Raw genomic sequence first — 27595 nt, 5'->3', positions numbered from 1 at the left:
ATTTATTAACTAGAGCTAAAAACTAAAATAGCTAAAACTAAGTTGATATGTAAATTACCTACATACAACAATATTTGCATACGAGCTACTATACATGCCTCATACGGTAGTGACTAACAATACTACATGTCCTTTACGTGCATATATGGTAATTTCAGTGGTTTAAGAATATAGCCACAACACCAACACCTAATACCACAAGAACTCCTGCACCAATTGCGTAAACATTTCCTGTGATGGTTTCCCACCATCCCTTAGTATCAGGCTGCTTTATTGATTCTTCTCTCGTGTTTGATTCTTTTCTACGTTGCTCTTCATCGTCTTTATCTTTCTTCTTTCTTTCCTCCAAATGATATCTCTCTTTTTGATCACGAACAGGTTGTAGATCTTTATCATCAAAAAGACTACGCAGTGCTTGTTTGCAAACTTCTCCTTTCTTCTTATCAATGATGGCGACCACAGTAGAAATGTACTCCAGAGTCATTTCAGTAGTCAACATCGCTGGCTCTTTGGACAGGGACAGTTTCCACTCTTGGAAGTCCTCTTCAGAGAGTAGTGTGCTTTTTTTATGCAGGTCACTCCGACCTCCATACCACCGTGTTTCGGTTTTATCCAAGATAGTATTCTTTGCACTCTCTGTCGATACTTGGTACTTGGGACCCACTTTAGCTCCGATAACTCCACTTAGATCCGCACCAACTGATCCATCTATTGAGTCATCGCCTTGTATCGATGATTCTAAACCTTCAGTGCACGTTTTTACCTCAACTGCTCCGCCAACATAAGCTGAAGTGACCACGAAATGACCGAAACGATTGAAAAAGTTCATAAAATCGTCCTTGCATTTTTCGTCGTCTGTGTATTGGTCAGGTAATTTTTCAACAGCAGAGACAAAATCATATGTGAAGGAGATCTCCTGGGACTCAAAATTTCCAATACGAATCTTAGCAATTCGATGTTCTTTTAATGAAATATTGGTGGTCCTCGTAGACTTGCTACTGCCATTTTCCTTCTGATTTGCACTCGCGCTGAGCTTGGGCGCCATTCTTAACATGCCCTGTACAAAATCCAGGCTTAAACCGAGATTTTTCAATCTGTTTTCCACGCACAATTTATCGGACTGAAAGTTCATTTGAAATTCCTGGGTATCATTGGCATTGATGATTTGAGCACAAGCCGGGACAACAAAACCATATTTCGTTCGTTTTACACTGTCAGCCGAAAACTTGAAAATATCAGCGGAGACGGTTTTGTCTAATAAGATATTATATCCTCGGCCAACCAGTTCAGCTATATAAGAAACAAAATCGATCTTTAGGGGATGTTTATACATGATCCACCCAGCGTATCCGAGTTTGAAAGAAGCGTAAAATGTTTTGGAGGCTTGGGAATAAATAAATTATATGATCCTGGCACTGGTGAAGTCATCCCGACAATATCATCTACTTGTTTTTTTCTCACAAAAACTTTTCTTAATACCTCAAAATCATCTCATGTTTCGTTGAATCTCGGGTAAGCGGGCTCATGTCAGGTAACAGCCTTATAAGACACGGTTTGTATGTTCCTATTTGGCAAACTCTGGATTCCAATGGCTTAATTGCCTTGGTTCAAAATTCTCCAATTTTACTTACAATAGAAATCCGTCAGACAGAACTGAATACTAACCCCCAATTATCGTTCTCGTTACGTTTCTGGCATTTTATCGATGGATTACACGTATGCCGAGATATGTGATGCTTGGGCCTAATAACCTTAATTGCACACGATTCTGTGTTTTGTTGCGCGTAGTTTTGTAGTTATAAATCTTAGTAATTCAGTCATTGATATTGTTCTGGTGCAGCAGATAACTTGCACATAATTATAGTTACATGATTTCCAGCTATGAGCACTTTATAATTAATAAAAGCATAATAATAATTGATGAAAACATAAAAAATGTTTAATGTGTCAATCAATACCTGAAGTATATGAATTACTTCCATTTTTAATTCCAAATTTCTGCTTCAGCATTTCGATACAATGGTCAGTAATCTCCCCGTCATAAAGACAATTTATTGCTGTCAATGTTACAGACTGTAATTTCTCTTCCTTTGACAAACCCATAGAGTTCATCCAGGTCCCCAGTTTTAAAACTTTCTCCTCTTGTGTTTTGTCGAGTTTGTTTTCTTTAACATATTCCATCACATAAATCGCCATTGGATTCAAACCTGAAATCAATTTTTGACCAATTAAAACCGTCGTTCTTAATGATAACATCACCTGAAACGTTACGATTGGGATTACTGGACAAGAGATGGCGTCGTACGCACGTTCAATCTAGAGAAAAGCGAGGCGCAGATAAAAAGCGGGCGAAAAGATGAAAAGTAGGGAAGAGATTCTACTTTTTCGCCGCGAATTTTTCCACAAACGAACCACATTACAGGGTTTTAGATATCAACAACAGTAATGTCGGTTCCGCACATGCGAATCTAAAACTTTAACATTAAATAATAGAAGTGAACTTTTCGTAAAATGTCGACATAAGGACAGATCCAGCGCAAAAAAGATATTTTTAAATTGTTAGCGCATACCAGCGCCGTATATTTATATATATTTAATTTAAAGCGGCGTTCAGTCGTATTATCATTGTGTGTAGTCAGACCACTGAGCAGTATACTATAATTCCTGGAGGACTTGCCCCTAATGTTTTGAAATACAAAAAGTGAAGCAAAAAACATGGCGGATTTTGGCCTTTGCTGACGCCAGATTGACGCCACTGGTTCTTATTTGCAATGGGAGTTACCACTGACCAACCGCAATCCAACGCATGAAAAAATGCGAGCACCCTACTGGATAAAAACAAGATTTTGTTTTTACGACATTTCTTGCTTTCGAACAAAAACATGGATTTTTTCCCTTTTTGCTGGTTCTTCTCAACTTCAACAATTATTCGCTCTATTTGGTCTGCTTGTTCCTACCGCAATTTACTTATCAAAGAGGAAATTTTTGGCTATTTGCACTCAGGTAAGACTTTTAAAAAGGCTTTCGTAATTTTGATCTCTGAACTATGAACGTCAAGTAAAAATATAGCTTCATAGTTCGACGGCTATGAAAGATCTAAAACAGAAATGATATATTTTACTAACATTTAATTTGTTTACCTACAACATGTTTCTATTAATATTTGTTTATCCATTATATCTTATACTGATTCACATCCATGTAGATTGTAGTTGAGCAGGGGTGGATCCAGCACTAGTGCACTAATTTGCACGACACAAGAAAACTGCTAAAAATAACCACTTTGTTTTATAATGCAAATTTGTGCATTAGTACTGGATCCACCCCTGTAGTTGAGCCAAAACTCAGGTCTAACCAGATCGATGTGTCTACCTAGCCCATTTTTTAGGAGATATATTAGATCAAAGTCTTTAAAGGATGCAATAGGAACAAAAATATAGATCTGAGGGAGCAATGTCTGAGAATAACTTGCCTAAATTAGCTCACACCTCCAATTGAGGCATCATCATGGCCTCAGTAGCTCAGTAGCTGACACTCAATTATCTGTACTTATTTTGTCAACAGGGTGTATTATAAATACAGTTAATCTCTGACATATCTCTTTTTTTTGCAGTTATAACATAGGGTTTGGTGGATCAAGTGGAGGCATGTTATGCAAAATTCTGGAGAATTGAATTGAGACAACCATACTATTATTCACATGAACTACACACATACCACTTATTAACCGAATTTGAGGTCCGTACTAGAAAAATATCAGATCGAGGTCTTGACAGTACGGACCGAGCGATAGCGAGGTCCATACATAAAAGACCGAGGTCTGATCTTCTTCCAGTACGGACCGAACGTATTCGGTTAATAAGGGATTTATTATATGGCATACAGTATTTAGTTTATTTATTTATACAATGCGCTGCAGCATTCTTGCCGGCTCTTTCGCCAGCCAGTCGCCAAGCAAGCACGGAAGTGGCTTTCGAAACTTTGTTTTTTACTCGTTAAATAAGAATGATACAGTAAACAAAACAAAAATCAAAAATGAATAAATATAATATTCACATGTACGAAATAAATGCTCTTCTTCGTCCATTCTCTGTCGATATTTTTCGTGTCAAAAATAAAAGTGCATGCTTGTTTTTGTTCAAAAATAATAGAGTCGGACCGTTACTACGGCAACGGTCTAATACTGGGGGCTTCCAGACCGGGAAAGAACCAATCAGCGCACGCCATTTAGTCACGAGACCGCGTGCCATATAAAATGTTTCATTAAAAGAAACTAAATATTAAAATTGATAAGGCTTTGTTTATTTCATTTCCAAAGAACCTTTCCAGTCATTGCAGGCTAATCTGGGATTATATAATCAATAATAATTACCATGGAAATCTTGGCCTACAAACATCCCTGGTTCTAATCTTCCTTAATACAGCCTCTGCATTATCATTTGCAAATATAGAAAAGCATATGACCTGCCCAGGGGCCATAATTACGGGCTTTATACATGCATGGAAAGAGCATGGCCTGTGCAGTCAGACAAAATTATAGTGCTGATCACTGCATGGTGTTGACTGCTGGTGTTATGTTATTGTCTAATCTCCCTTTAGTGTATGTGTTTTAACATCCTTGCGATGTATGTTATTTATGTTAGTGCGTCTTTTGGCGCTAAATAAAAGGCTTCTCGTTGTTGTCAATACGCGTATAAAACATGGTGTCAAATAGTGGGATTTTATTGTCATAACCGCTCGATAGTATATCAATTTTTTTTAAGAACAGCAGAATTATTTCTCAGTATATCACGCTCCGATTTGAACTGGACAAACTACATGGACAAACTCAGACCGCCTCCTCCATTTTCCTTCGAAGGAAATGTGTCTCACGGATGGAAAACGTGGCAAAAACACTTCCAGTTCTTTCTTACTGCCACTAAATCAGACTCAAAAAGTGATAAGATCAAGACATCCATTCTACTCACGTGCATCGGACCGAAAGGTAGAGACATTTACGAAACTTTCACATTTGAGAAAGACACTGAAAAACTCAAATTTAAGCCAGTCTTAGAGACCACCAACGCGGGAACTGCCCTGCATATGGTAAAAGATGCCAAATGCCAGAAGAGAAACCACTTTGAATTCTGCTGTCCGGAGAAAGCGTTACTAAAAAGGACTTTTCCCACCAATAGCTTTTCTCATGACGATGATGAATTCTACATCGATATGGTCACCAGTATCAATGAATCTCCTGCAAATCCTTTCCAGTCAACAACTTTGCCTGGTGAAACAAATGTATTCAAAGTTAGTGACACGAAACTGGACTGGTCCGTCACACTCGAAATGAATGGTGCTGATGTACCTTTGAAGATTGATACGGGTGCTCAGTGCAACGTTACTCCCAAGTGTCTACTTCACAAATTGTCACCCATAAACCCAAGCTCAAACCCGCTACAATAAAGCTTTCTGTCTACAATGACACTGTTTCAGACAAGTGCATTGGCAGACTGAAACACAAAGGTCGAACAGCAAATGTTCTCTTTATCGTTGTTGACTCAGATTCAGTTCCCATTCTCGGACTAAACACATCTGTCAAACTAAACCTGATCAAGCAAGTATACCAAGTTTCTGAGAATATCCCATCTGCAACCTCAATTCAAGACGAGTTTTCAGACTGTTTTGGCGAAATTAGCTGTTTACCTCGCGTTCATCACATAGAAATCAGGGATAACGTCAAACCTGTGATTGCCCTTGTAAGAAAGATACCTTTTGCACTCAAACATAAACTCAAGAAATAACTACAACGCATGGTCGACCTAGACATCATAGTGTCAAAACCAAACGTAGACCTCAGAGTCTGTCTTGATTCCAGACCTCTCAACAAGCCATTAAACGCCAACACCACCGGTTAGTGAATTCACTCCGCTAGCGAAGTATTTCCAAGCCGAGGTAGCCTCGTTAAGGAGGTCGTTGCAAATCTCCAAGGATGTGCCAACTCGCAAGATGACATTATAGCATGGGGGACGACAAAGGAGGAACACGACTCTCGCCTCAGAAAATGTACTCACACGAATTCGTGCCAGTGGGTTAAAACTCAGCCGACGCAAATATGTATTTGCCTCAACATCCCTCACATTCCTTGGCCACACGATGTCTCCGAAAGGCGTCAAGCGCGACCCAAGCAAAATTGAAGCCATTATCCAAATGCCAATTCCCGAATCCAAAGCCGACCTTCAACGCTTTATGGGTATGGTAAACTACGTCGGGAAGTTCATACATAACTTCACATAAATCACTGCGCCATTACGCCAGCTACTTGAGAAAGATGTCCTTTTCCATCTCCAACAACCGCAGTTGAATGCCATTAACAAGATAAAACGTCTCATTACACCTCCACCGTACCTAAAAGTTTTATGACCCAAACTTACCCACCCGGTTGAAGCCTGATGCAAGTCAAGATGGCCTCGGGGCCCTTCTTGAGCAGAACCATGGATCGGCAGATGGTGATCGATGGTTCCCAATTGCCTATGCGTCAAGAGCACTGTTGTCTTACGAGAAGAATTACGCTCAAATAGAAAAAGAAACTTTATCGATTGTTTTTGGAGTCGAACGGTTTCACGAGTATCTTTATGGACGCCACTTTACAGGTATCAACGACCATCAGCCCCTAAGATCCATCTTCAATAAGTCCATCAGCCAGTGTCCTCCTCGCATACAACGTTTCTTTATGAAGCTCCAAAAATACGACTTTGACCTCGAATACGCTCCCAGGAAGACCATGGTGGTCTCCCATGCCCTCAGTAGAGAATACCTCAAAAGTCATTCCTCTCCAGAAATAGAAGAATGAGATTTAATCCACCACGTCCACTCAGTCATCGACTCCTCACCAATCAGCACAGCAAGAATGACCCAACTCCAAAACGAGACCACTGCTGACCCAGTTCTTCAACAACTCAAGCAGTTTACTCTAACTGGTTGGCCACAAAAACCCCAACAAATTCCTCCAGCAGTCAAACCGTACTATAGCGTTCGAGAAGAGATTACCCACAACGAAGGTTTACTGCTAAAGGGCCAACGCATTATTATTCCTGCCTCACTACGCCCCACAATGGACAGCGTGCGCTTGCGTCGCGTGCAGACGCGGAGCTCTGAGCTCTGTATCAGGGACAATTTTGTACGCATTTGCCTCGAATTTTTGCTACTGTCATTGTGGAAACGGTTTGATAAAGAGTTTGTGTTCCTGAATTGGGAGAATCGTGAATTATTCTAAATATATACGGTGGTTTTCTACCGTAAAACGTTCTGGTGAGTGAATATTTTGGAAATTTGAGTTACAAGAGCACATAAGAAACGGTTGATTCTCGCGCAAGCTAACGAACGGTGTACGCCATAAACGATCATCACACGTTAAATACAATCAGAACAATTTGGAGCCAATTTAGAACTTATTCGAATCAAATCGTATTATAAATGGGAAGACACATCTGAAAACACGACAAAACACGTTTAATGCATGGCTCTTTTTACTCGTTATAACTCTCTGGTTATCAATACGTCTGAAACCTATAATAATCTATCTCCATATCAAAAGTACTCCTCAAAACATCTGTATTTCCTCTCAACTTACAAGCCTACCGGACAGATTATGTTTTCTTTGGACTTCTACTCGTGATAACAAGTTGCGAAGATCAAACCATGCTATCAATCTCCGCTATGGCTTACAATTCCAAATTAAGCAAAAGGCATTACATGTTGTCCTTCTCATCCTACTCGCTGGCGATATTGCCACCAATCCTGGACCCCAAACTGTAACTCAGCGTTGGCTATCATTCAATGCACAAAGTCTTCAAAGCTTCAACAGAAGAGAAGATGGAACATTCTCAAGTAATCTAAGATCGTTTCAAGACCTTGTTTACTCGGAAAATCTCGATGTAATATCAGTCACTGAAACATGGCTTTATGACAGTGTGAGTGATCATGAAATATTACCTTGCTCTGAATACAACATCATCAGAAAAGATCGGCCATCCAACAAACGTGGTGGCGGTGTACTATTAGCTTTACGAGAAGGAATAGAGTACAATAGAGTTACTTCGGGGACTTGGTCTGACCAATTAGAATATAGCTGTCGAAATTGTCACTCGAGAACAAAAGAAGTGTATTCTGTGTGTTTGCTATAGACCACCGAACTGTGATCATGAAGAATGGCGTATCCTGTTTGAATCATTCTTACAAGACGCTGAGAAATACGAAAAGATTATCATAACGGGAGACTTCAATTTTCCTGAATTAAATTGGAACTATAACACTACCTCCAGCCAAAATGTTTCAGCGAATTCTATAAAGTTCTGAGATCTCGTAAATGACTTTTTCCTTGAACAAACTAACCCATTTCCGACGCGAAAAAGAAACATCCTTGACTTAATCCTGACCGACACTCCTGAGGCCGTTACTGGTATATCGTGTATATCGCCAAGGGCTATGGACAATTTCAGCGACCATAATCTTCTGTTTTTTTAATATAACGTATGTGCCAAGTTATCGTCCTGCGTCACGCGAACGGTTCTAGATTACAGTTCTGCAGACTGGGAGCTTCTATTCAAAACGCTATCATCAATTGACCTTTCTTCGTCAATAGTCTTAGATAAATATAAGAGTGACAGTTCCGGAAAACTCCCTAACAACTCTGACAACCTAGAAAATAATTCGAGGGACATTGACGATGATTGGCAACGTTGGTGTGATCGTTATATGAATCCTGTGTATCATCACATTCCTACCAAAGTCATCAAGAAACGAAAATCTAAAATCTCCACCTTGGTTTGACATTGACGTTCGACAACTACTGAAGAAAAAGGAAACAGCTAGACGAAGAGCGAAAAGAACATCTAACACCAAACACTGGGAATCCTTCCGTGAACTTCGCCGTTGCTGTAAATTCCTACTTCTACAAAAACGTAAAAAATTCTTCCAGAACTTATCCAACTTAACGAGATTTTGGTCGCTGTTTAAATCCGTGTCAAAAACGTCCACTGTGCCAAGCAAAATGACCTGGAAACGAAGTGAAGAGACTATAACAGCTGAAAACCCAGAGGACATTGCAAACCTTTTAAACAACTACTTCCATTCCATGTTTAATCCTCCCCTTTTCCAGGACGAGTATAATAATCATCCAACTCTGATCACCTCATCCTGTGAACCAATTACAGATATCCACATTTCCTCCGATGGTGTCAGACGTGTTCTCCTCTCGCTTGATGTCAGCAAAGCCACAGGCCCAGATAAAATCCCTGCAAGGTTACTCAAATACAGCGCACCCTATATCTCGTCATCGCTGAGTGATCTATTTAATAAGAGCTTACATGCAGGAAGAATACCAGCGGAATGGAAGATATCAAATGTAACACTTATTCCTAAAAGTGGTCAAAAGCATGAAGTCTCAAATTATCGGCCAATCTCTCTGCTTTCCATTGTATCGAAAGTCTTTGTATCTACGATCAACTAATTAACCACCTATCCTGCCAACTGCATAATCTCCAGTTTGGTTTTCTCAAGGGAAAGTCTACAACATCACAGTTACTTCAAGTTCTTCATGAGATTGGCAAATCGCTAGATAAAGGAGTACAAACAGACATTCTATACCTAGACTTTGCTAAAGCATTCGACAGAGTCGACCATAAACTACTCATCAAGAAATTACAAAGCGTTGGGGTTGGTGGTAACTTACTGGCCTGGTTTGAAAACTATCTCACTGACCGCTATCAGCAAGTTACAGTTCTAGGCACAACATCACAATCAATACCAGTGCTGTCAGGTTTCTCTCAGGGTTCAATCCTTGGTCCATTATTATTCCTTGTTTATGTGAACGATCTACCACAAAAGGCGACTTCATCGTCGGTAGCGCTATTTGCTGATGATACCAAGTGTTATCGTGCAATACAAACAACAGAGGACGTTAACAATCTTTAAAGTGATCTCGACGAAATCAACCAGTGGTGCCAGACGAGGCGTGTGAGCCTCAACCAGTCTAAGTGACAAGAAATCGAAAGCTAGTTCCATCAAGCTACAACCTAACAAATCACGATCCTTCAATCACATCAATGATCAAAAACCGAACTGTGCAAAAGGACCTCGGGGTTTTTATAACCATGGAACCACCAAGTATCAGCTGTATGTATGAAAGCTAACAGAAGTTTGTAAGATGATCTTCTAACAACCTGAGTGATCCTCGTATCCGCTGCACACTATATAAGACCTTGGTACGAAGTCAATTTGCATACAGCTCGCAAGTCTGGTCACCACAGTCTGTTTCTCTTATCCTTGAAATGGAAAAGGTTCAAAGACGTGCAACAAGAGTCATACAAAAACCGGCTGCTAAAAACAGGGCTACTCCCCTTGAGCTACTGGCATGAGTACCTGCACTTAATTCACTTCTTTAAAGAAATGAGACACACTCAAAACATAGAAGTTAAATTAAGTAATCGTGTCACAAGGAGCGAGACATTGAATAGCGTTAGTATAAACATACCAAGAGTAAACACCTTAACATATCAAAATAGCTATTACAACAGAACTCCTAGAATCTTTAACAGTCTACCGCCACATATACGTAGATCAGATGTTACCATTGGACAATTTAAGTCATACTTATTGGATTATTATAATAAGATGACTGAACTGGTATATAACATTGATGTTCCGCAATCTTTTGAAACTATCTGTGTTAAATGTCATTCATGTCGTCCGTTAGGTAAACTTGTTGATAAAATGTACTGTAAAGGTTGATTCGCTGACCTCAGAATATTTCTAATGAGCTTCTCAGCCTTCACTGTTCAAATTGGTAATATTCTTGAAACATATTACTATATTAGGAAACTAATACAATTTGTTCAATGTCTGATTGTTTCTATGAGGGCAGCGAAATAACCATTATCTTGTAAATGTTGTTAGTGCATGTATAATGTAATTTTAGGTACCCTATTAATGGAGCAATAAGCTCTGTAGGGATCACTGGTCAGAATTGACAAAGCATGTAAATAAAATAAATAAATAAATAAATAAATCATCCACCAAGGTCACAATGGAATTACCAGATGTTGAGCTCGACAGTCTATATATTGGCCAGGCATGAATTCCGAGATCGATGATCTTGTCTCTAGTTGCCCGCATTGTTTAACACACCGTAACCAGCAACAAAAAGAAACCCTCATCCAACACAATGTTCCTGAAGTATCCTGGACAAAAGTTGCGTCAGATTTGTTCCCGCTGTACGGACATAACTATGTTATCATTACCGACTACACCTCAAAATACATCGAGATCGAACGTCTCATCGACAAATCTTCCCAAAGTGTCATCAACAAAATAAAGAAGATCTTCGCTCGTCATGGTATACCTAAGGAAGTCTACACAGATAACGGAACGGAATATACTGCCCAAGCGTTCAAACAGTTTGCAAAGAGTGGGACTTTAAACACGTTACTTCAAGCCCCCACTTCGCCGGCCCAGTCAAATGGGTTTGTCGAGAGAGCGATTCAAACGTTGAAAAAGTCGCTCAAGAAGGCATTTGATGCGAACGAGGATCCATACCTCACCTTGTTGTTGATCTTAAAATGTGTCTCCAGCAATGCACCTCTTTAAGAACCAACCCTACACCAGTGTACCGTCCTTGAATCTAACTAACACTTCAATCAGGCCTACAATCAACACGCCAAGGATCTGCCAGACATAGAACCAAGTACTGTTGTCCGCATGCGCGTTCACGGGAAAAAGCGATGGGATGAATTTTGAAAGGTAGTTGCCCAAATGCCAGGAGCCTCGCGCGAATCGTATTCTTAACAGCAAAGCAAACGTCGTCAGAAGGAATCGCCGTCATTTATTACCTTGCAAGGACAAATTTCGTATTCAGTATGACCAGGACGACCACACTGAGCTGCCCCCTCAAATATGCAAGAACCGAACCGAAGACCTCATTGCCTGCATCTCAGCCTACTGAGGGCCTGCTCAGATCAAATACTGTAACAAGATCTGGACAAGTTGTAAATAAACCCGTAAGATATCGCTGAACAATTATCGCTGAACAATATTTGCTTCGCTACATTGTACATTCCTTTAGTGGGGAGATGTTATGTTATTGTCTAATCTCCCTTTAGAGTATGTGTTTTGGACATCCTTGCGATTTATGTGGCGCCAAATAAAAGGCTTCTTGTTGTTGTCAATACGCGTATAGAACAGCTGGAAGCTTTCGATTTAATAGTTCATCACTGTAGGTTCAAGCTAATAAGCTCATCAATATACATGATATATGATGATATAGTTCAGTACAAAAAAACTATAAAACGCCGAAATCCGCCATGTTTTTTGCATCACTTTTTGGTCGCGGGCAAGTCCTCCAGGAATTATAGTATAGCTCAGTGAGTCAGACTCAGCAATGACGACAAAAACATAAACAATCAAAACCTCATTTGTTTAATTTACTAAATTTCAGTTCAATTTATGGTGATAATCATTTGATCCAAATATTTTAAAATAAAAAAGTCAAACGAATAAGACAAAAATACGCTTTCGCTCGAGCATAAAATATATGATTCCGGACCGCGATCAGATATCGTCATATCGTAAAACTCCGCGCCCGCTGGTACTGGCACAGATTAGCTATATAGCTGTTTGGGTAATCTGTGGTACTGGCAATCAGTTTACAGGAAAGGCTTGGATTCCCCCCGCTCACTTGTAAAAAAATAAATACCTATAACGTTCTTTTTCCTACCTCCTTTTGCAGCGTCGCTAAAAGCATTTGCAAATTCTTCCTCTTCATCAGATAATTCTTCACTTTTAGAATGTTTCGCCTCAACTTTATGACCTTCTGTTGGCCTATCCTTTTTTGCTCTTGTGAAACAAGAATTAAACACCAACAGGCCAAAATTATCCTTATTTCTATGAAGCAGCTCGGCACAGGCGTCGTATAAATTCTTAGGCTGTCTCTCGCCATTAGGAAGAATTGTAAAATCACCTGTCTTCTTAAGATCATAGCTTTCAAAATCATTTTCTATCAAGACGACAGGTGCTAAGACGCCAAGCACTTCAAACACGGTAGACGAAATTGCATCTTTCTTTTCTATTATCTTGTCTCTCCAATTACTCAAATTCTTGTAACCAACAGAACAGCAATGTGTTACAACCACAACAAGATTTGGATGTCTTGTGTCAACCACTTCAAGCAATTTAATCCCTCTAAGACATTTGGAAAGATTGCTATTCTCACCCTTGACCCGGGTATCATTCACGTTCACCACCAAAAATACAAGATTAGGATAAATAGACTGCTCAGGTAAGCCTGGATGTGTTTCGAAAAATCTTTTTATCGAAACAAAATTACAAGCATCTTGCTTCACACCAGCAGTATCGTTTAAACCTGGTGTATCTATGATACCCATTTTTAAATCGCAAACTTCGTAATTTGAGTCGTCAGTGGTAAGAATGTATTCGCTGGTCGCTTTAGTTTCGGACTCAGAACTACTGGTGAGCGCAACAGGGATTCCTTCTCCTGTATCAAGTAAATGGTTTATCGTAGATGACTTTCCAACCCCAGTACTTCCTACCACCAAAATCATCGTAGAATTAAATGGACGTTTGATGTTTACACTTGATAGCAAGCAGTGATAAAGTTTTGCTCTAGGTGGTGGGTCGGCGTCCCGATCAAGGTTTTGAAATGATCTCAGTTCGGCCTTAAAATCTTCAGCTGAAGCTGGCAAAGGTTTCAATACAGCAGCAGCCGGAAAGAAACTAGGAACCATTCTCTTTACGAAATTCTTTACAGTTTCCATTGTGATTCACATATATTGAAAACCTATTCAAAGAAAATACACATTACTATTTTTTCTTGGAAGAGTTGAAGAGCAAAAACATTTTAATTAACATTTTGTTAATTGGTCTACGAATATCGATACGAAAATAGGTATCTATGCATAAAAAATCTTTTCTTGAATGGCTTAGGCCAAGAAAAAAAGAAGTCCACGGACTCCACACCGAATTTGTAATTTCAAAAGGTAAACGTTTGGGCACAGACTAAATTTCAGAAAATTTGACGAGCGCGCAGGGTGCTAACCAATCTTTCCTTACAATTACTAAAATCAGGTTTTCACACACTGTCCAGTAAATTGTTACGTGTCATTATAATGGTTGTATATAGAAGGCATGGCAACTATAGCATTATTATCAAAGGTCAAGTTGTAACAATGCCCACGCATTGTAATTGACAGTTTTTTCCTCTAAATGTATAGGTTTAATCCATAGAAATAATAGACATAGAATGCGTACCACTGAGCTCAGTGATGCGTACTGATACATCTTCCCTTATAAAAATTTGTCTCCAAAAATGGCGGATTTATAAGGGCATTTTTCCTCGTTTCAGACTCCCGCGAGGAGTTTTTTGTGCGCGGTCGCGAGGAGCGAGATATGAACACTGAGATAACAGCTGGGCATTTTGTTGTCGCTGTTTAAAAATTGCGGGCGCATTTCTTCAAGAAGAATTTTAATTCTTCGAACGCCAAAAACATGTATTTTGAGGAGCTTTTTCTCCTTTTTTACTGGTTTGTTCATGGAAACAAAAGGGTGTATTCAAATATTACGTTCTCGTGCTTGCATACAAGGGTATAACGACATTCTCGCGTAAATATTTGCGAAGGATTTTTATTTGCAAATGGGCGACAAGTTGAAGTATTTCACTCATTGTCAAAGTTTCAGGACCAGGTTACAGCAGTATGCAAACAACGAATTAACCCTGTTTTACTCTTGACAGAAGCTGACCTATTGTTGTTTCCACATGTGTGTTCATTAATCTATTTGTCCCTTCTCACGCGAAATAATAAGTACCTTAACATGCATTTTTCTATAGAAATAACACCTTTTCCTCTTTCGATTTCGTGAAAACTGACCTTTGCCTTCAGTTATAAAGTATATTTTATGAAAGTTAAATCATGTTTTGTTTTATTGAAACATTAGCCACTCATGGGAAAAATGCTCTAGATGTTGTAATTTCACAAACCACTTATGCTCTGAAAATGCCATGTTGTAACATACTTACGAACTTCCTTCTGTATGAGTTTGTTATGATGTAAAAATTGCTGCAAAAGTGATTTTAATATGTCCAAGTATTGGTTGTTATGAATTATAAAAAGTCCTATTGATTGGGTAAGTTTTAAGAATCTAACCGCAAACTTTAATATGGGCATGCTTGCTTTGTGAAATTATGTGATGATGTGGCACATATATAAAAATATTTTAAAATTTTTACCAGTGCCTCTCTCCGAAACATGGCTTAAAACTATCCATATTGTTCAAACGTCATAAAAAAGTTAGTGGGCATGCTGAGAAAAATGCGCACAATACTTTTTTTTGTCTGTAAACAAACATATAAATTAGCCTGTGGGATATGTTACTTCCTATTTCTGATCATTTAACTAGAGTATAATAAAATTATTTGAGCAAAAATTTAGTATAACATTGCTTGCATCAAAATACAATAATGGGGAATCTTTAAAACCTTTCATTTTCCTAAGGGAGGTGGAAATATATATGTTTGAGCTCAATTTGGCCTGAGACTGTTGCTATAACTGTCCATATTTCACTTTATTTTATAAAAATTATTAAATAAATGATGTAGAGGAGTAGAGATTGTTTGCATAGCACAGTTGTATATATTTTATAAATTGATTAATATGGAAAGATCAACATCTGATAAAATGAACATAACTATTTTGGTTTCAATACTCTCATGCCATAGTTCCACTGTGAAGATTCTGGTGGCTTTTTTAAGTAAATGTCCAGCTGAAAGCTGACAAATGACTGAAAGCTTCCTGCAATAAATGCTTCCTTAACTGCTAACTAACCAACGACGACCACATTGTGACTGAAATTCTTAATTTCCACACGAAAGTGACGAACAAAGTTGTGAGTGTGACAAACCAACATATTGTTTGCTAATTTAGATCATTCGGAGGCTTTCTCAATGCCATGTTTTGTATCACAAGATACAACAAAACCAGCAGTTACACGTACATGATATTCTTCTTTTCGTAAAGTGCCGAATTCTTTCTTTTACTGCAAAAGATATTCAACTATCTTCACTCCTATCAGCCGCCATTATTTAAATATACGAGGCGTTTCGTGTGCGTGGATGCCAAGTTCGCGCATGCTCCGTACAAAATGCCCAGCTGTTCACTGAGATATGAATATGAGTGAATTTGAGAAAAAAGCTCGTTTTTGTTTTTGTTTTTGTTTTTTTCACGCACTGGAGCATTAATTGGTTTTGGTTTTGACTACATTGTTTCATGAATTGACTGATGGAGTCTGATAGCTGTTCCTAGCTTTTGATCAATCTTGTTTCAAGCGTACCATAAGTCATAATACGGAAAAAATGGAATCCTGCTTCGCTGTCGACATTACAACGCAGTATTTATTTTGTGTGAAAAATGAAAATTACCTTCACAAAGACAAGGCATAACTTTTAGAGTGTGGAGTACATAATTAACACTTGATCTCTTCTGGTACTGAGGTACACTAAATGATGTTTTTGATTGTATTAAACTCGTTTTATGTGTTCTTATTTACTCACAAAATGCACGAGAAGCGAAATAAAATATAGTCATGGTTATTTCTTTTCCCACGGCTTCAACTATTTATGCAGAAATCGCTCGTTTTTACGTGGAAACCTGTTAAAAATCTATACAGAGTGATATGTTTTTCGTAGCTAGGCAAAAAGGTTTTTAACCATTTATCGTTGCATCAAAGCAAGGTTATGGGACAAATAATCAAGTTCAAGCCAAATAACAATTTATGTAAACAAACGGTTGCATGTAAAAAACGCGAAAATCCTCAAAAAACAAAGCACAGTTGAAAAATTCGCTAGACAATACCAATTGACAACCTATTACAATAAACATTATTCTCTAATAACTATATTTCCTACATAACAATGAATATATTTGGCGATTGGCCGGTGGTTTGTTTTTGTTTGTTCAACGGTGAAAATCGACTCTTTCTCGATTGTCGATTATCGCTTGTCGCTTTTTCTAGTTTTTTTTTCTGTTCTGCAACTTAATGCCGAACTGGGTTTGGCATTTTTGCTTCTGTGTGCTAATAATTGACTGTAAAATATGCTTTTACCCAAAATTTAAGTTTTGAATTAAAAGTTTTTTTAAAAGATTTCTCACTCCTCGCGAGATTCAAAATGGCGCATTTATAATGCACAGCTTGACAAAAATGTCAGACACGTATTCGTGATAAGTACACATTCTATGTCTATTATTTCTATGGTTTAATCCCATAAACATGTTGATCATAAATATGTAAGCAATTAAATGTTCTTCCTTTAACGTAGGTCCTATGTTATGTTTCCTTAAAAACCCATATAAATATAACCCAATCTTTAGTAATAAAGGTAGAATGATTCTGTAATTAAGTATCGGTACTGTCAAATATATGTATTAAACATATAAAGTGGTGCAGGTTTCGCTTGTTTTCGCGGTTGGTTGAATACAGTCGCGAGAATTCCACAACACACACTGTTTTCCTACTTTTCGAGATTTTATTGATTGCTTTTTAAAGATGACTAGACCAGATGATAAAATGCTCAGACTAATATATTTTTTCTGAATACCTTACTTCTTTTAAAATTCGCACAGTACTAAAATAACGCGATGATGGTGTAATTAAGTGTAAATGAGGTATTAAGTATTATAAAATAACATGTATATAACGTGTGTTCTGATTGGTCGAAGCCCGTGTTTGGATAAGGCCAACGAAAGACGAAAATTTAATTCGCGAAGGAAATCGAACTTGGAACACTACGTTGTGTTCTTATTTTATAAACAATGACTTAATGGTTTCCGGTGTTTTGATGGCCTGATCCAAACAGAATGTTGCTTGAGTTAAGAAAAGCTCGTGTTTTGCGCGCTTTTCTTAACTCTCGCAACATTTTGCGTGTTTGGATCAGGCAATACAAACACGAAAACCATCAAATAATTGTTTATTACATAGAAAGTTCTCCGCGAAGGTTGTAAAAAGGTAAAGACAACCGACATTATCGTCTTGGTATGTCCGGTGGTGTCGTGTCCCTGCTGACGGGAACGAAGTGTTAACCAGACGGGCAAACCAAATATGCTCTACTTTGTGCGGTCTAAAATTTACTTGATAACCAGTCGGTGAAAACTATAAAAGGCGATTGCAAGATAGCTATAATATTTACATATGAGATGGGATATAGACAAGCCAAACAAACATATAACAAACATAAACCACGGTAGCTTACATCTTTGCTAGTACTAGACGAATAAGTTCTCCAACTCCGCATACAATATTCCCCGTTTCCCCGATAAAGTTTGCTTTGAAGGATAGTGACTAACGTTCGGTAGCGTTAAAACAACAGTAAAGTCAATGCATTTTAGGAAGTTTTATAGCATCGCCCCCGCGTCCATAAAGTAATTGAAATGCTAATTACCTAGTCGTGACACTCCTCGTCCAAGAATAAGCTAAAGTTTGTTCTTGCTATTATTACTTATAGAATTTGTTCATGTACTCATTAAATATACCAATTGGTTAATTGGTCTTAGATATGATTTCTTTTCCCCATCTTTCCAACTTACGATTCTTGCTTTTCGAACTTGTCTGTCATTTTCACTTGTAATTGCATCAACCACCAAGACAATATCTCCTACGGCTAAATTTCGATTACGTTCGTTCCATTTTGATCTCCTTAGTTGGTTTTGTAGATATTCACTCTTCCATCGAGACCAAAATTGGTCAGCTAATACTGTGCTCTTCTCCAGTGTCTACGGAAATATAGGTCGAGGGAAGTGAAAACTCCAGGTGGTGAAATAAGCTTAAGTGGTCTTGTCTTCATTGTCAGCAGCATGTTTGGGGTTAAGGGTTGAGGTTGATCTGCGTATGATGGCACGGTAGAAATAAGACGTCAGTTCACAATTCCTGTTACTTCAGCCATAAGAGTGACCAAGAGCTCATGTGTAATTTGGGAAGGTCCAAGATCTATAAACATCCCATCAAGGACCTGTCTGATAGTGTTAATTTGTCTATCCCATACTCCACCAAAATGTGAAGCATGTGGGGCGTTGAAAATTCATTCGCAATTTTGTTCCGCAGTATACTTCGCTATCATCTTCTGATTCATCTCTTGCAGTGCTTTATCTAACTCTTGCCCCAGTGAAATTCGTTCCCCGATCACACCTCAGAAGCGACGGTGGTCCACGAATGGCGAAGAATCTTCGAAGGGCGCAAATAAAGGAACTAGATTCCATTGTCTCCAAAACTTCGATATGGATCGCTCGACTGTTCAGACAAGTGAAAACCAAGTAGGAGTTTGCAGCCCCTCCTCTTAGCCTTGCTGTACGTATCTGTCACGGTCCGAATACGTCGAAACCAACATTTGTGAAACCAACATTTGTGGTGGTGTTTCTAGTCTGTCGGAAGGTAGGTTAGCCATATGCTGGGTCATTAATTTCCCTCTGAGTTTTCTGCACGTTATACATTGACTGGTGAGTTTTGAAACCAGTCTTTTTGCCCCGACAATCCACCAACCTGCTTGTCTTACAGCGCTATGGGTGATCTGTCTTCTTTGGTGGTAAACTTTCTTATGATGATGCATTATGGCCAGCTTTGCTAAATTACATCCTTTCGGTATTATAGCGGGATGTTTTTCTTGAAACATCTGGTCTGCCTGTTTCAATCGCCCTCCAACACGAAAAACTCCATCATCATCGAGAAATGGATCTAAAGTATACAAGTTGGATTTTGGTGAAACTGTTTCCTGAGACGATTGGAGGGTAGTGATTTCTTCAGCATTCGCTTCTTCTTGGACGGTTTTGATCATCACCATCTCGCTCTGCCTTAATTCTGCAGCAGAAGGATTTCTTAGCTGTTGTACAACTGATGGTAGGGTTGACTGGTCTTGGACAGTCTTTTGGTTTCCAGATGGTGAATTTTAGCTTCGAGTCTTCGTAGATTTCACTTTAATTAGAAGGTTGGTTATCGCTCTTCTAAAAGAAATCCAGCTAGAAAACTTGGTGAATCTGTCCGAGCCAAACCTCTAATTTTGCACAGTTCGGTGGTGTAAATTTTGGTGTTTACTCGAATCTCTGGATCTTTGTCGTCGATTGGATATTCTTCAGGACTGATTTCTTGGTGAACGATTTCCGATGGGTTTATATTCTTCAAAAATTCTGGGCGTTCAAACCACGTTGACTCCATTAAGTGCTTAGCTGTTTTCCCTCTTTTTGCTATATCAGCTGGGTTTTCGGTAAATTCAACATATCTCCAATAAGAGAGCTCTGTGATGTTTCGGATGATTTGTATTCTATTAGCGACGTAGACATAAAACCGACGACTTTCATTTTGAATATATCCAAGTACGACTTTGGAGTCAGTGTAGAAAATGATTTCGTCAATCTCAAGTTTAAGTTCTCGTGTTATCCATTTCACTGCTCTGGCTGCAAGGACTGGTGCACACAGTTCTAATCTAGAAATTGTCGTCGCTTGCTTAGGAGCAAGTTTTGCTTGAGAAAATACAAATGTCACTTTAACATCATTGGCTTGATTGATCAATTTTAAATAAACTGCAATGCCGATTGCATAGTGACTGGCGTCTGAAAAGGCGTGGATTTCTGTTCGTTTGATTTCGTGCGAGTTTTCTGGTAGAACATCTTGGAATAAGGATATCTTGCAAATCATTTAGAGCAACTGTCCATTCACGCCATTTCGTCCAAAGTAAACTGGGTAATGGATCATCCCATCCAAGAGGATATTCTTTGTTCTTTTTTTCGTTTCCCAACGTCATCAGTTGTTGTAATAAGAGACGTCCTGGTAACGTGACTGGTGTTGCATGCGAAACCGAGAGGATCGTAGATGGAGTTGATGACTGCTAAAACTCCGCGTCGGGTAAATGGTTTTTCAGGAAGAGAAATAGAGAAGGTTAACACATCTTCTTGTAGGTTCCACATGACACCCAAGGAATGTTGCGATGGGAGTGGATCTCGTTGAAGATCAAGGTTTCGAATGCTATCAAGTCGATCTTCAGGTGGGAGTGCTTTCACTACATCAACCGCGTTTGACGCAATCGTGTGTAACTTACGATTCCCCGTTGCCAACATTGCTTGAGTGCTTTTAACAAGGTCGACGGCTTCATCAGGCTTAGAACGGGATGTGAGGCCGTCGTCAACATAGAAGTCGTTGCAAACAAAATTCCTTGCATCATGTCCAAACTCCCCCTCGCCGTCATCAGCAGTTTTCCGAAGGCCAAATGTTGCAACGGCTGGACTTGAAGTGTTGCCGAATAGATGTACAGTCATTTGATGCTCAATAATATTTTTCGTCTTATCGTTGTCCTTGAACCAAAGGAAACATAATAGATCCTGGTGTTCGGGATTAACATGGAAATTATGGAACATTTGCTCTATGCCACATGCGATGGCTACGTAGTTCTTTGTATGTATGTATGTATGTATGTAAAACTTATTTAATGACGCTAGCCTTGTCAACAAAAGTTGGTTTCCACAAGGGGCGTCCATAACACAATAGAACATTTACAAAGAGATAATAATATATCTACACAGCTATTTACCAAGGAGAAATATATAAGAAAGAAAATAGATTGAGTTGGTGTGATCCGGCCGTATGCTAAGATCTATACATGATTGAATCTTAATTCCATTTAACAATTCATTTGCTTTACAATATTTTTGAAAGAGTAAATAGATTGCGCTTCCTTAGCTTCTTGCGAAAGATTATTCCAAAGTTTAGCACCACTGTACTTAAAACTTTTTTTCAGAAATTCGCGTCTCGGTTTTGGAAGAGCCAAATCAATGTGACAGTTTCTGAGGTCATAATTATTTTGCAAAAGATTCCTCCTGATGAATAATTCTTTCAAATTAGGTGCGGTATAATCATTCAAAATTTTATATAATAATGCTGCCTTGGTCATACTTCGTCTGGAATCTAAATTTTCCCAGTCAAGTGCCCGAAGAATATCTGCAGACCTAATTTCATAGCTAGCGCCAGCTATTATTCGAGCTGCCCGATTTTGAAATTTTTGCAGCTTATTTTTCAATGTCTTGTTGCAGGCATCCCAAAGGGGAGAGCAATAATCGAAATAGGGTTGTATCAAAGCTTTATCGAAGCTTTATCGAAGCTTTACGAACGAGTATCCCCAACAAAGAATTTAGTGTATCTGGGCCAGATAAAAGTTCTTTGTTAAACGAGACTCCATGAAATTCTGCTGACGAGTCAAACACGACGCGAATTTTGCCTGGTTTTTGCGGATGATAAACACCAAAGTGGGGTAAATACCAAACTTTCCCAGATTCGTTGGTGGTTTTGGTCAATTTACTCGGTGGTACTGCTATCGCATGTCCTTGTTGTAGGAGCTTTTCCATAAATTGGAAGTAGTCGTTTTCCATGTCAGGTTTGCGTTTGAAGGTATTCAACAAATTGTCCATACGTCTAATGGCTTGGCAACGGTTATTTGGTAAGGTGACGTTGGTGTTTCGAAGGGGCAATGGCATTTCCCAGTTTCCCAGTTGATTCTTTTGGAAAAAAACTCAAACTCAAAAAGCGTTGATCCTCCACGGACATACTCTGTTCGTTATCAGAATCGGTGGTTAAGAAAATATTGTAGCAGTTCTTTAAGCTTTCACGATGTTCACGTATATCAAACTTGTTTGGACAGGCGGAATATTCGTGGTGTATTATGTCTTGGAAGGAATTGGTAAGAGGATTGTTATCCACTTTGGGCTTGCCAATGCGACCGTTTGTTTCTCGACAAAATGACTCCCGATACACGGTTCGATCTGTTCAAACGTGGACAGGTCCTCCTTCACGATTGAGGCAAACCTCTACGCAAATTGTCCAACCAATGGCCAATTTGTGTGCCCAAGGTGCCCCTTCATGTCCGTTACGAACTTCTCGTACTTTCGTCAGTTCACGAGAATCTCGGCCAATCAATAGCTGAACTTCCGCTTTCGTATTTAGTGGTGGGATTTCTTTGGCAATATCTTTAAGATGATCAAATTTCGCTATCAGTTCAGGAGTAGGTATTTCGCGCTTGTCTCTAGGGATATTATCACACTCAACAAGGGTGGGTAATTTAATTGATACTCCTGGCGTTGACTTTACAACCAGTCCTTGTACGCGTCGGCCGTATCGTGTTTGCAAAAAAGAGATAGTTCTTCTTTGGTGATGTATGTAAATTCATGAAGTTCCATCACAGAACATTATTATTATATATTATACTATCCTCACTAGAACTCATTGGTCGCTAGAACCACGTCGGTTCTCTCAATGTGGTCCTCGCTAGAACCACATTGGTTCTTATAGTCTGTATCTTCTCCACAAGAAAGTCAGTGAACTTTATTAGCTAAACTATATGCATCGTCATAAGAAGGTAATTTGTCTTTCACTTTTCAATCTCATCGACTGTATAAAACCAGACCGCTTGGTTGTGGGCATTCATCTATGAGTTTATCATAGAATTACATTTTAGTTTCATAAACAAGGTTATTTACTACATTGCATTGCTCAACATATATTTTTCTCTGCTATCGACTGATTTATTCTTTTTAGTTTTTATCTCGGTCGTATACCATTGTGACGACGGTAAAGTAACAATTTGTTTCTTACGTTGCGCCTTTTTTTAAATAATTGAAGACAATGTATTATCATAAAGAGCGAGAGTTTCAGCAACATTGTCAATATCGTCAAAATCTATTAAGGATGATCTCTTAATGTCTGCTTTAACACATTCTTTATCCACTGCTTTATTATTACAGTATGAAATTTCTTTCTGCTCGGGAGGTGGTTTCTTAATAAACTTTACTGCAGCTGCATCATTTGGGGACTGATTTAAAAACGGGATATTAAAGTCACCGAGAATCATAATTGATTTGAAATTAATAATCCCCTGCTCCAAAAAATTGCTAAATTTTTCCAGGGAAATGCTTGTTGTCATTCCATTTCCAGCAGATGATGATGGTCTATATATAACTATGACTCTAATAGTAAAGGTTGAATAATTCATCGTATAATCCGCTAATTCAAATGATCTAAAGGATGTGGACCTGCGTAACTTGGTCTTCAGCTTCAAAGATTGTTTATATAGAATATCAATTCAACCTCCTCTTTTCTCGCGAGATTCAAGCTGAAACAGATATCCTGCCGGACATATACTATTTAATATTGTGGAATGGTTAATCGCATCTGTATTTAACCATGTCTCAGTAAGTGCCAGTATATCAATTAATATCGCTGTCCACAACAAAATCTTTAATAGTTAATGCATTATGTTTATTGATCTTGCGTTAAGTAAACAGACATCAATCATATAGGAATTGGAAATACGATTCATCGGTATACAGGGAATTCTGATTAAATTTGATCTCTTATAATTTAGTGGTTCTATTTCCAAGGTTTGGATGTAATTGGGGCATTTATCCGTGAAAATATTTTTCCGCGTCCACACGTAAACACAAAAACGGCCCGAAAACGCTAAAGTTATTTGATCCCGCAATACACCTTCATGTTTTCCACCCACGTGTCACAGGTTGGATGTCGAATTCAAAGCAAAAATCAACCAAATCCAAGGTAAAAAACAAGAATGAGGACTTTGTTAGGACAGGAGACAAGCACAATCTCATAAATATTGTTGTTGAGTATCTATTAAATGCATGTCGTGTATAAGAAATTGTGTATAACAATACTCCGGCATTTTGAACATTTTCTCTCGTAAAATACTTCCGCAAATGCTACAAGAATTGCCGCAGATTTTACTCACCGTGAAAATAACCTAAATAAGACTTTTTTGAGGCTAATATAGCAATATAAAGTTGAGCATAAGCCACCAGACTTAAAACAAGCCTCATTAATATGGAAACGACTTGATACGTGACGTCATCGTTTTTAAATTTATCCGGCAAAGCCGTCCACAGTCCACACGTATCCGCTCAGCCGTCGTTTTCAAATTCTTCCACTCTGGAGAGCGTTTTCAGATTCTTCCGTTTTCAGTGGGCGAAAACGCCGTATACGTGTGGACGGTACGCGTAACCGTAAAAATATGCTTGCGTTTTCAAATTCTTCCGGCTTCGTGTGGACGGGGCCTAAGTGGCGAGGGATTGGTGTTGTTCAGAGGTGCTAGAGGCTCCGCAAAGTTTAAATTCTCAGGTGGAAAAATATGGGGATAATTCACGTAGGTAACATAATATTGGTATCTGATCGGCATATAGTAGATGAAAGGTTTTGATAATGCATTGAAGATTGATTGTGAAAAGGGAATATTTGACAGCGATCTTGATAAAACTGGTGAGACTGTGTATTAATATGAGAAATGTCACATCTCAAATTTTTCAAACAGTAACCTTATTAAGTCATATAAAGTTAGCTAGGTCATATTAATAATCATATCTAAAATCATATCATATATCTAAAGGAAATCATATCTAAAGGAAATTGGCTGGAAACAACTGGTACAAAATAAAGCAATGTCTATATGTACAATGTTGCATGACCAAAGTATGGCAAATGCTTAGGAAAAATTTCAAAAATATTAGCTGAATTATAGTTTGAATTAAATATATAATATTTCAAATACTTTTAAGCTGAACTTAAATCAGAATTTGCATTGTGACAATTTGAAGTATTTTTTTTAAGAAAAGCATTAAACAAAACAGGTATATTTCCTACTCTATCTAACTTACTAATTGGAATGAATTACTATCTGAATTCCAATCTAGTGGTGCTTCATGGCAAAATGTATCTGCTATACTCAGAGACATGAACATAAATAAAGTGGGTGCTGCTAAATTTTTAGACGCAATGGTCAGCACTCATGCAGCCCTTTGCAGGTCCATTAATTATGAGGAAGGAAATCATGATATTTGCAGCAATAAATTTTACTGTTCTTAACAAATCTGCAATAAAGTGCAAAAAGTATATAGTAAAATGTCCCATGTAAGTAAAATGTTCCATTGTTGTAATGATCTGTTTACTGTCATCATGTCATGTACTGTTTTTTTATACCCATATTTGTCATCATATGTTTCGAAGCAACCAAGTATAAATCAATTTCTTACATCAGGAAAAGCACATCCCATTGCATTCCTGAGTTTACTGGATCTTTTTATCCATACATGGTAACAGGTAAATGATAGCAGTGTATATAAAACTACAGTCTACAGCTCCAATTATGAGTATAGTTTCAGTTAATTATCTCTGACAAATACCAAGTCGCTAATTATACAGGGGAAAATTAGGCTTTTAAAGTTAGTCTTCCCTCACTAGATAATTTCTAAAGCTAGTTTAAGTCAAACCGGAGTAATTTTGGGGGCACCTTGTAGACTGCATTAATATTTACTGATTTAGAAAATAGTTTTTGACATCTCCTTCGAGCTTTTGTACTGTTTCCTCTGAAACAAGGTTTAATATGTACTCCAATATTATGATTGTTCTTTGTACAAAATGATGAGAAATCATGAAATGTAGACCTACGTCTGGCTATATATAGTCTTCAGAGAATTCTGTTTTTTAAGGAGTTTATTAAATTTCACCTTTTATTATCATAGATGGCCCATACATGCACGATATATGCCAACGCTTCAAATAGAAAATTTACGTAGGGCCAAATTACGATCTACAACGCGGTCAGCTCGACGTCGCTAGTCAATTTTATTCTTGAAATACGCTACCGGAAGCATGCAGTGGCGTAGCGTTTAGTTTAGATTCGGTTTCGTTATGCAAATTTTAAGTTATTGTGAGCATAAGACAATCGAAAGGAAAAATTTCCTTCGATAGTCTATGTTACGGTATATACTGAGTGTATGAATATACACCCTCCCAATTAAGCGGTCTAGCAACGGCGCTGATGTCTTTTTTCTGCAATCAACAGCATTTTGATTGCTGAAATTCTCTTTCATTCGTAGCTATTGTGTGTGTAATCCGTTTTCGTAGCCATTTTGTGTAAGCTTGGTAAAATAGTTGCCAATGTTTGCTTAAACAGCGTTTGGCATTTCAATTGATAACAAGAACAGTATGCAAATAATATTTTGCATGGTAATATAACAATATAACCCGAGCCTTCATCAGTGCATGATGAAGAATTGCACTAAAGGCGCGGGTTAACGGACCGAAAGCTTTGCAGTAATAAATATTTACGTGGTGTACCCACAAGCTGATAGAGCAGTATAAACAGTGCGAGTTAAGGGGTTGTTCACAAACCCATCGAAGAAATAATTAATTGAAATTAATTGAAGAAATAATTAAACAAATTCGGACGCTATAACAGCACAAAATCGTGATAAAATAGTACTGAATTATGAAGTTTCTATTATTTTATTATCGCTTTCGATTTCGCCTTTCCAAGTAAGCTTCGCAATTAGGCAGAAGCGGTTAAAAGGTCAAAATCTTACCTGCAGCCAATATTCACAACTGATCTTTTATAATTCCTTCGAAAATATCGTTCAGCAGTTACAGCTACTTGCAAGCCACTGTTTACCGTGAAGTTTTTATCCCGTTCAGGTGGTAACGTTTGTTTCAGTCTTTCAGACTTTTAGGCAGGGCACAG

The 27595-nt window shown here is 38.3% G+C and overlaps 1 protein-coding gene across 1 annotated transcript; it reads right to left on the bottom strand.

Moving 5' to 3' along the window:
- LOC114521172 lies at window positions 1-27595 on the bottom strand. Its single transcript, XM_028541587.1, has 4 exons — window positions 27441-27595; window positions 12749-13828; window positions 1959-2207; window positions 1-1290 (listed from the first exon to the last, which is right to left on the bottom strand). Exons 2-4 carry the CDS (start codon window positions 13803-13805, stop codon window positions 155-157), a joined length of 2442 nt encoding a protein of 813 aa, XP_028397388.1. The 5' UTR covers window positions 13806-13828; window positions 27441-27595; the 3' UTR covers window positions 1-154.

This window comes from Dendronephthya gigantea, unplaced genomic scaffold (assembly GCF_004324835.1).
Source record: "Dendronephthya gigantea isolate DGI-Jeju-01 unplaced genomic scaffold, DenGig_1.0 000019F, whole genome shotgun sequence".
In the NCBI taxonomy this organism is placed as follows: Eukaryota; Metazoa; Cnidaria; class Anthozoa; order Malacalcyonacea; family Nephtheidae; genus Dendronephthya; species Dendronephthya gigantea.
Note: the sequence above shows the minus strand (reverse complement) of the source record. Positions and strands in the feature narration are given on the sequence as shown.

Coding starts and splice junctions, on each gene's coding strand:
- LOC114521172 (XM_028541587.1), bottom strand. CDS start 13,805: ATGGAAACTGTAAAGAATTTCGTAAAGAGAATGGTTCCTAGTTTCTTT. Junction 2,208..12,748: donor TAGCGACGCTGCAAAAGGAG/GTAGGAAAAAGA, acceptor AATTGATTTCAG/GTTTGAATCCAATGGCGATT. Junction 1,291..1,958: donor AAGTAATTCATATACTTCAG/GTATTGATTGAC, acceptor TTTCTTATATAG/CTGAACTGGTTGGCCGAGGA.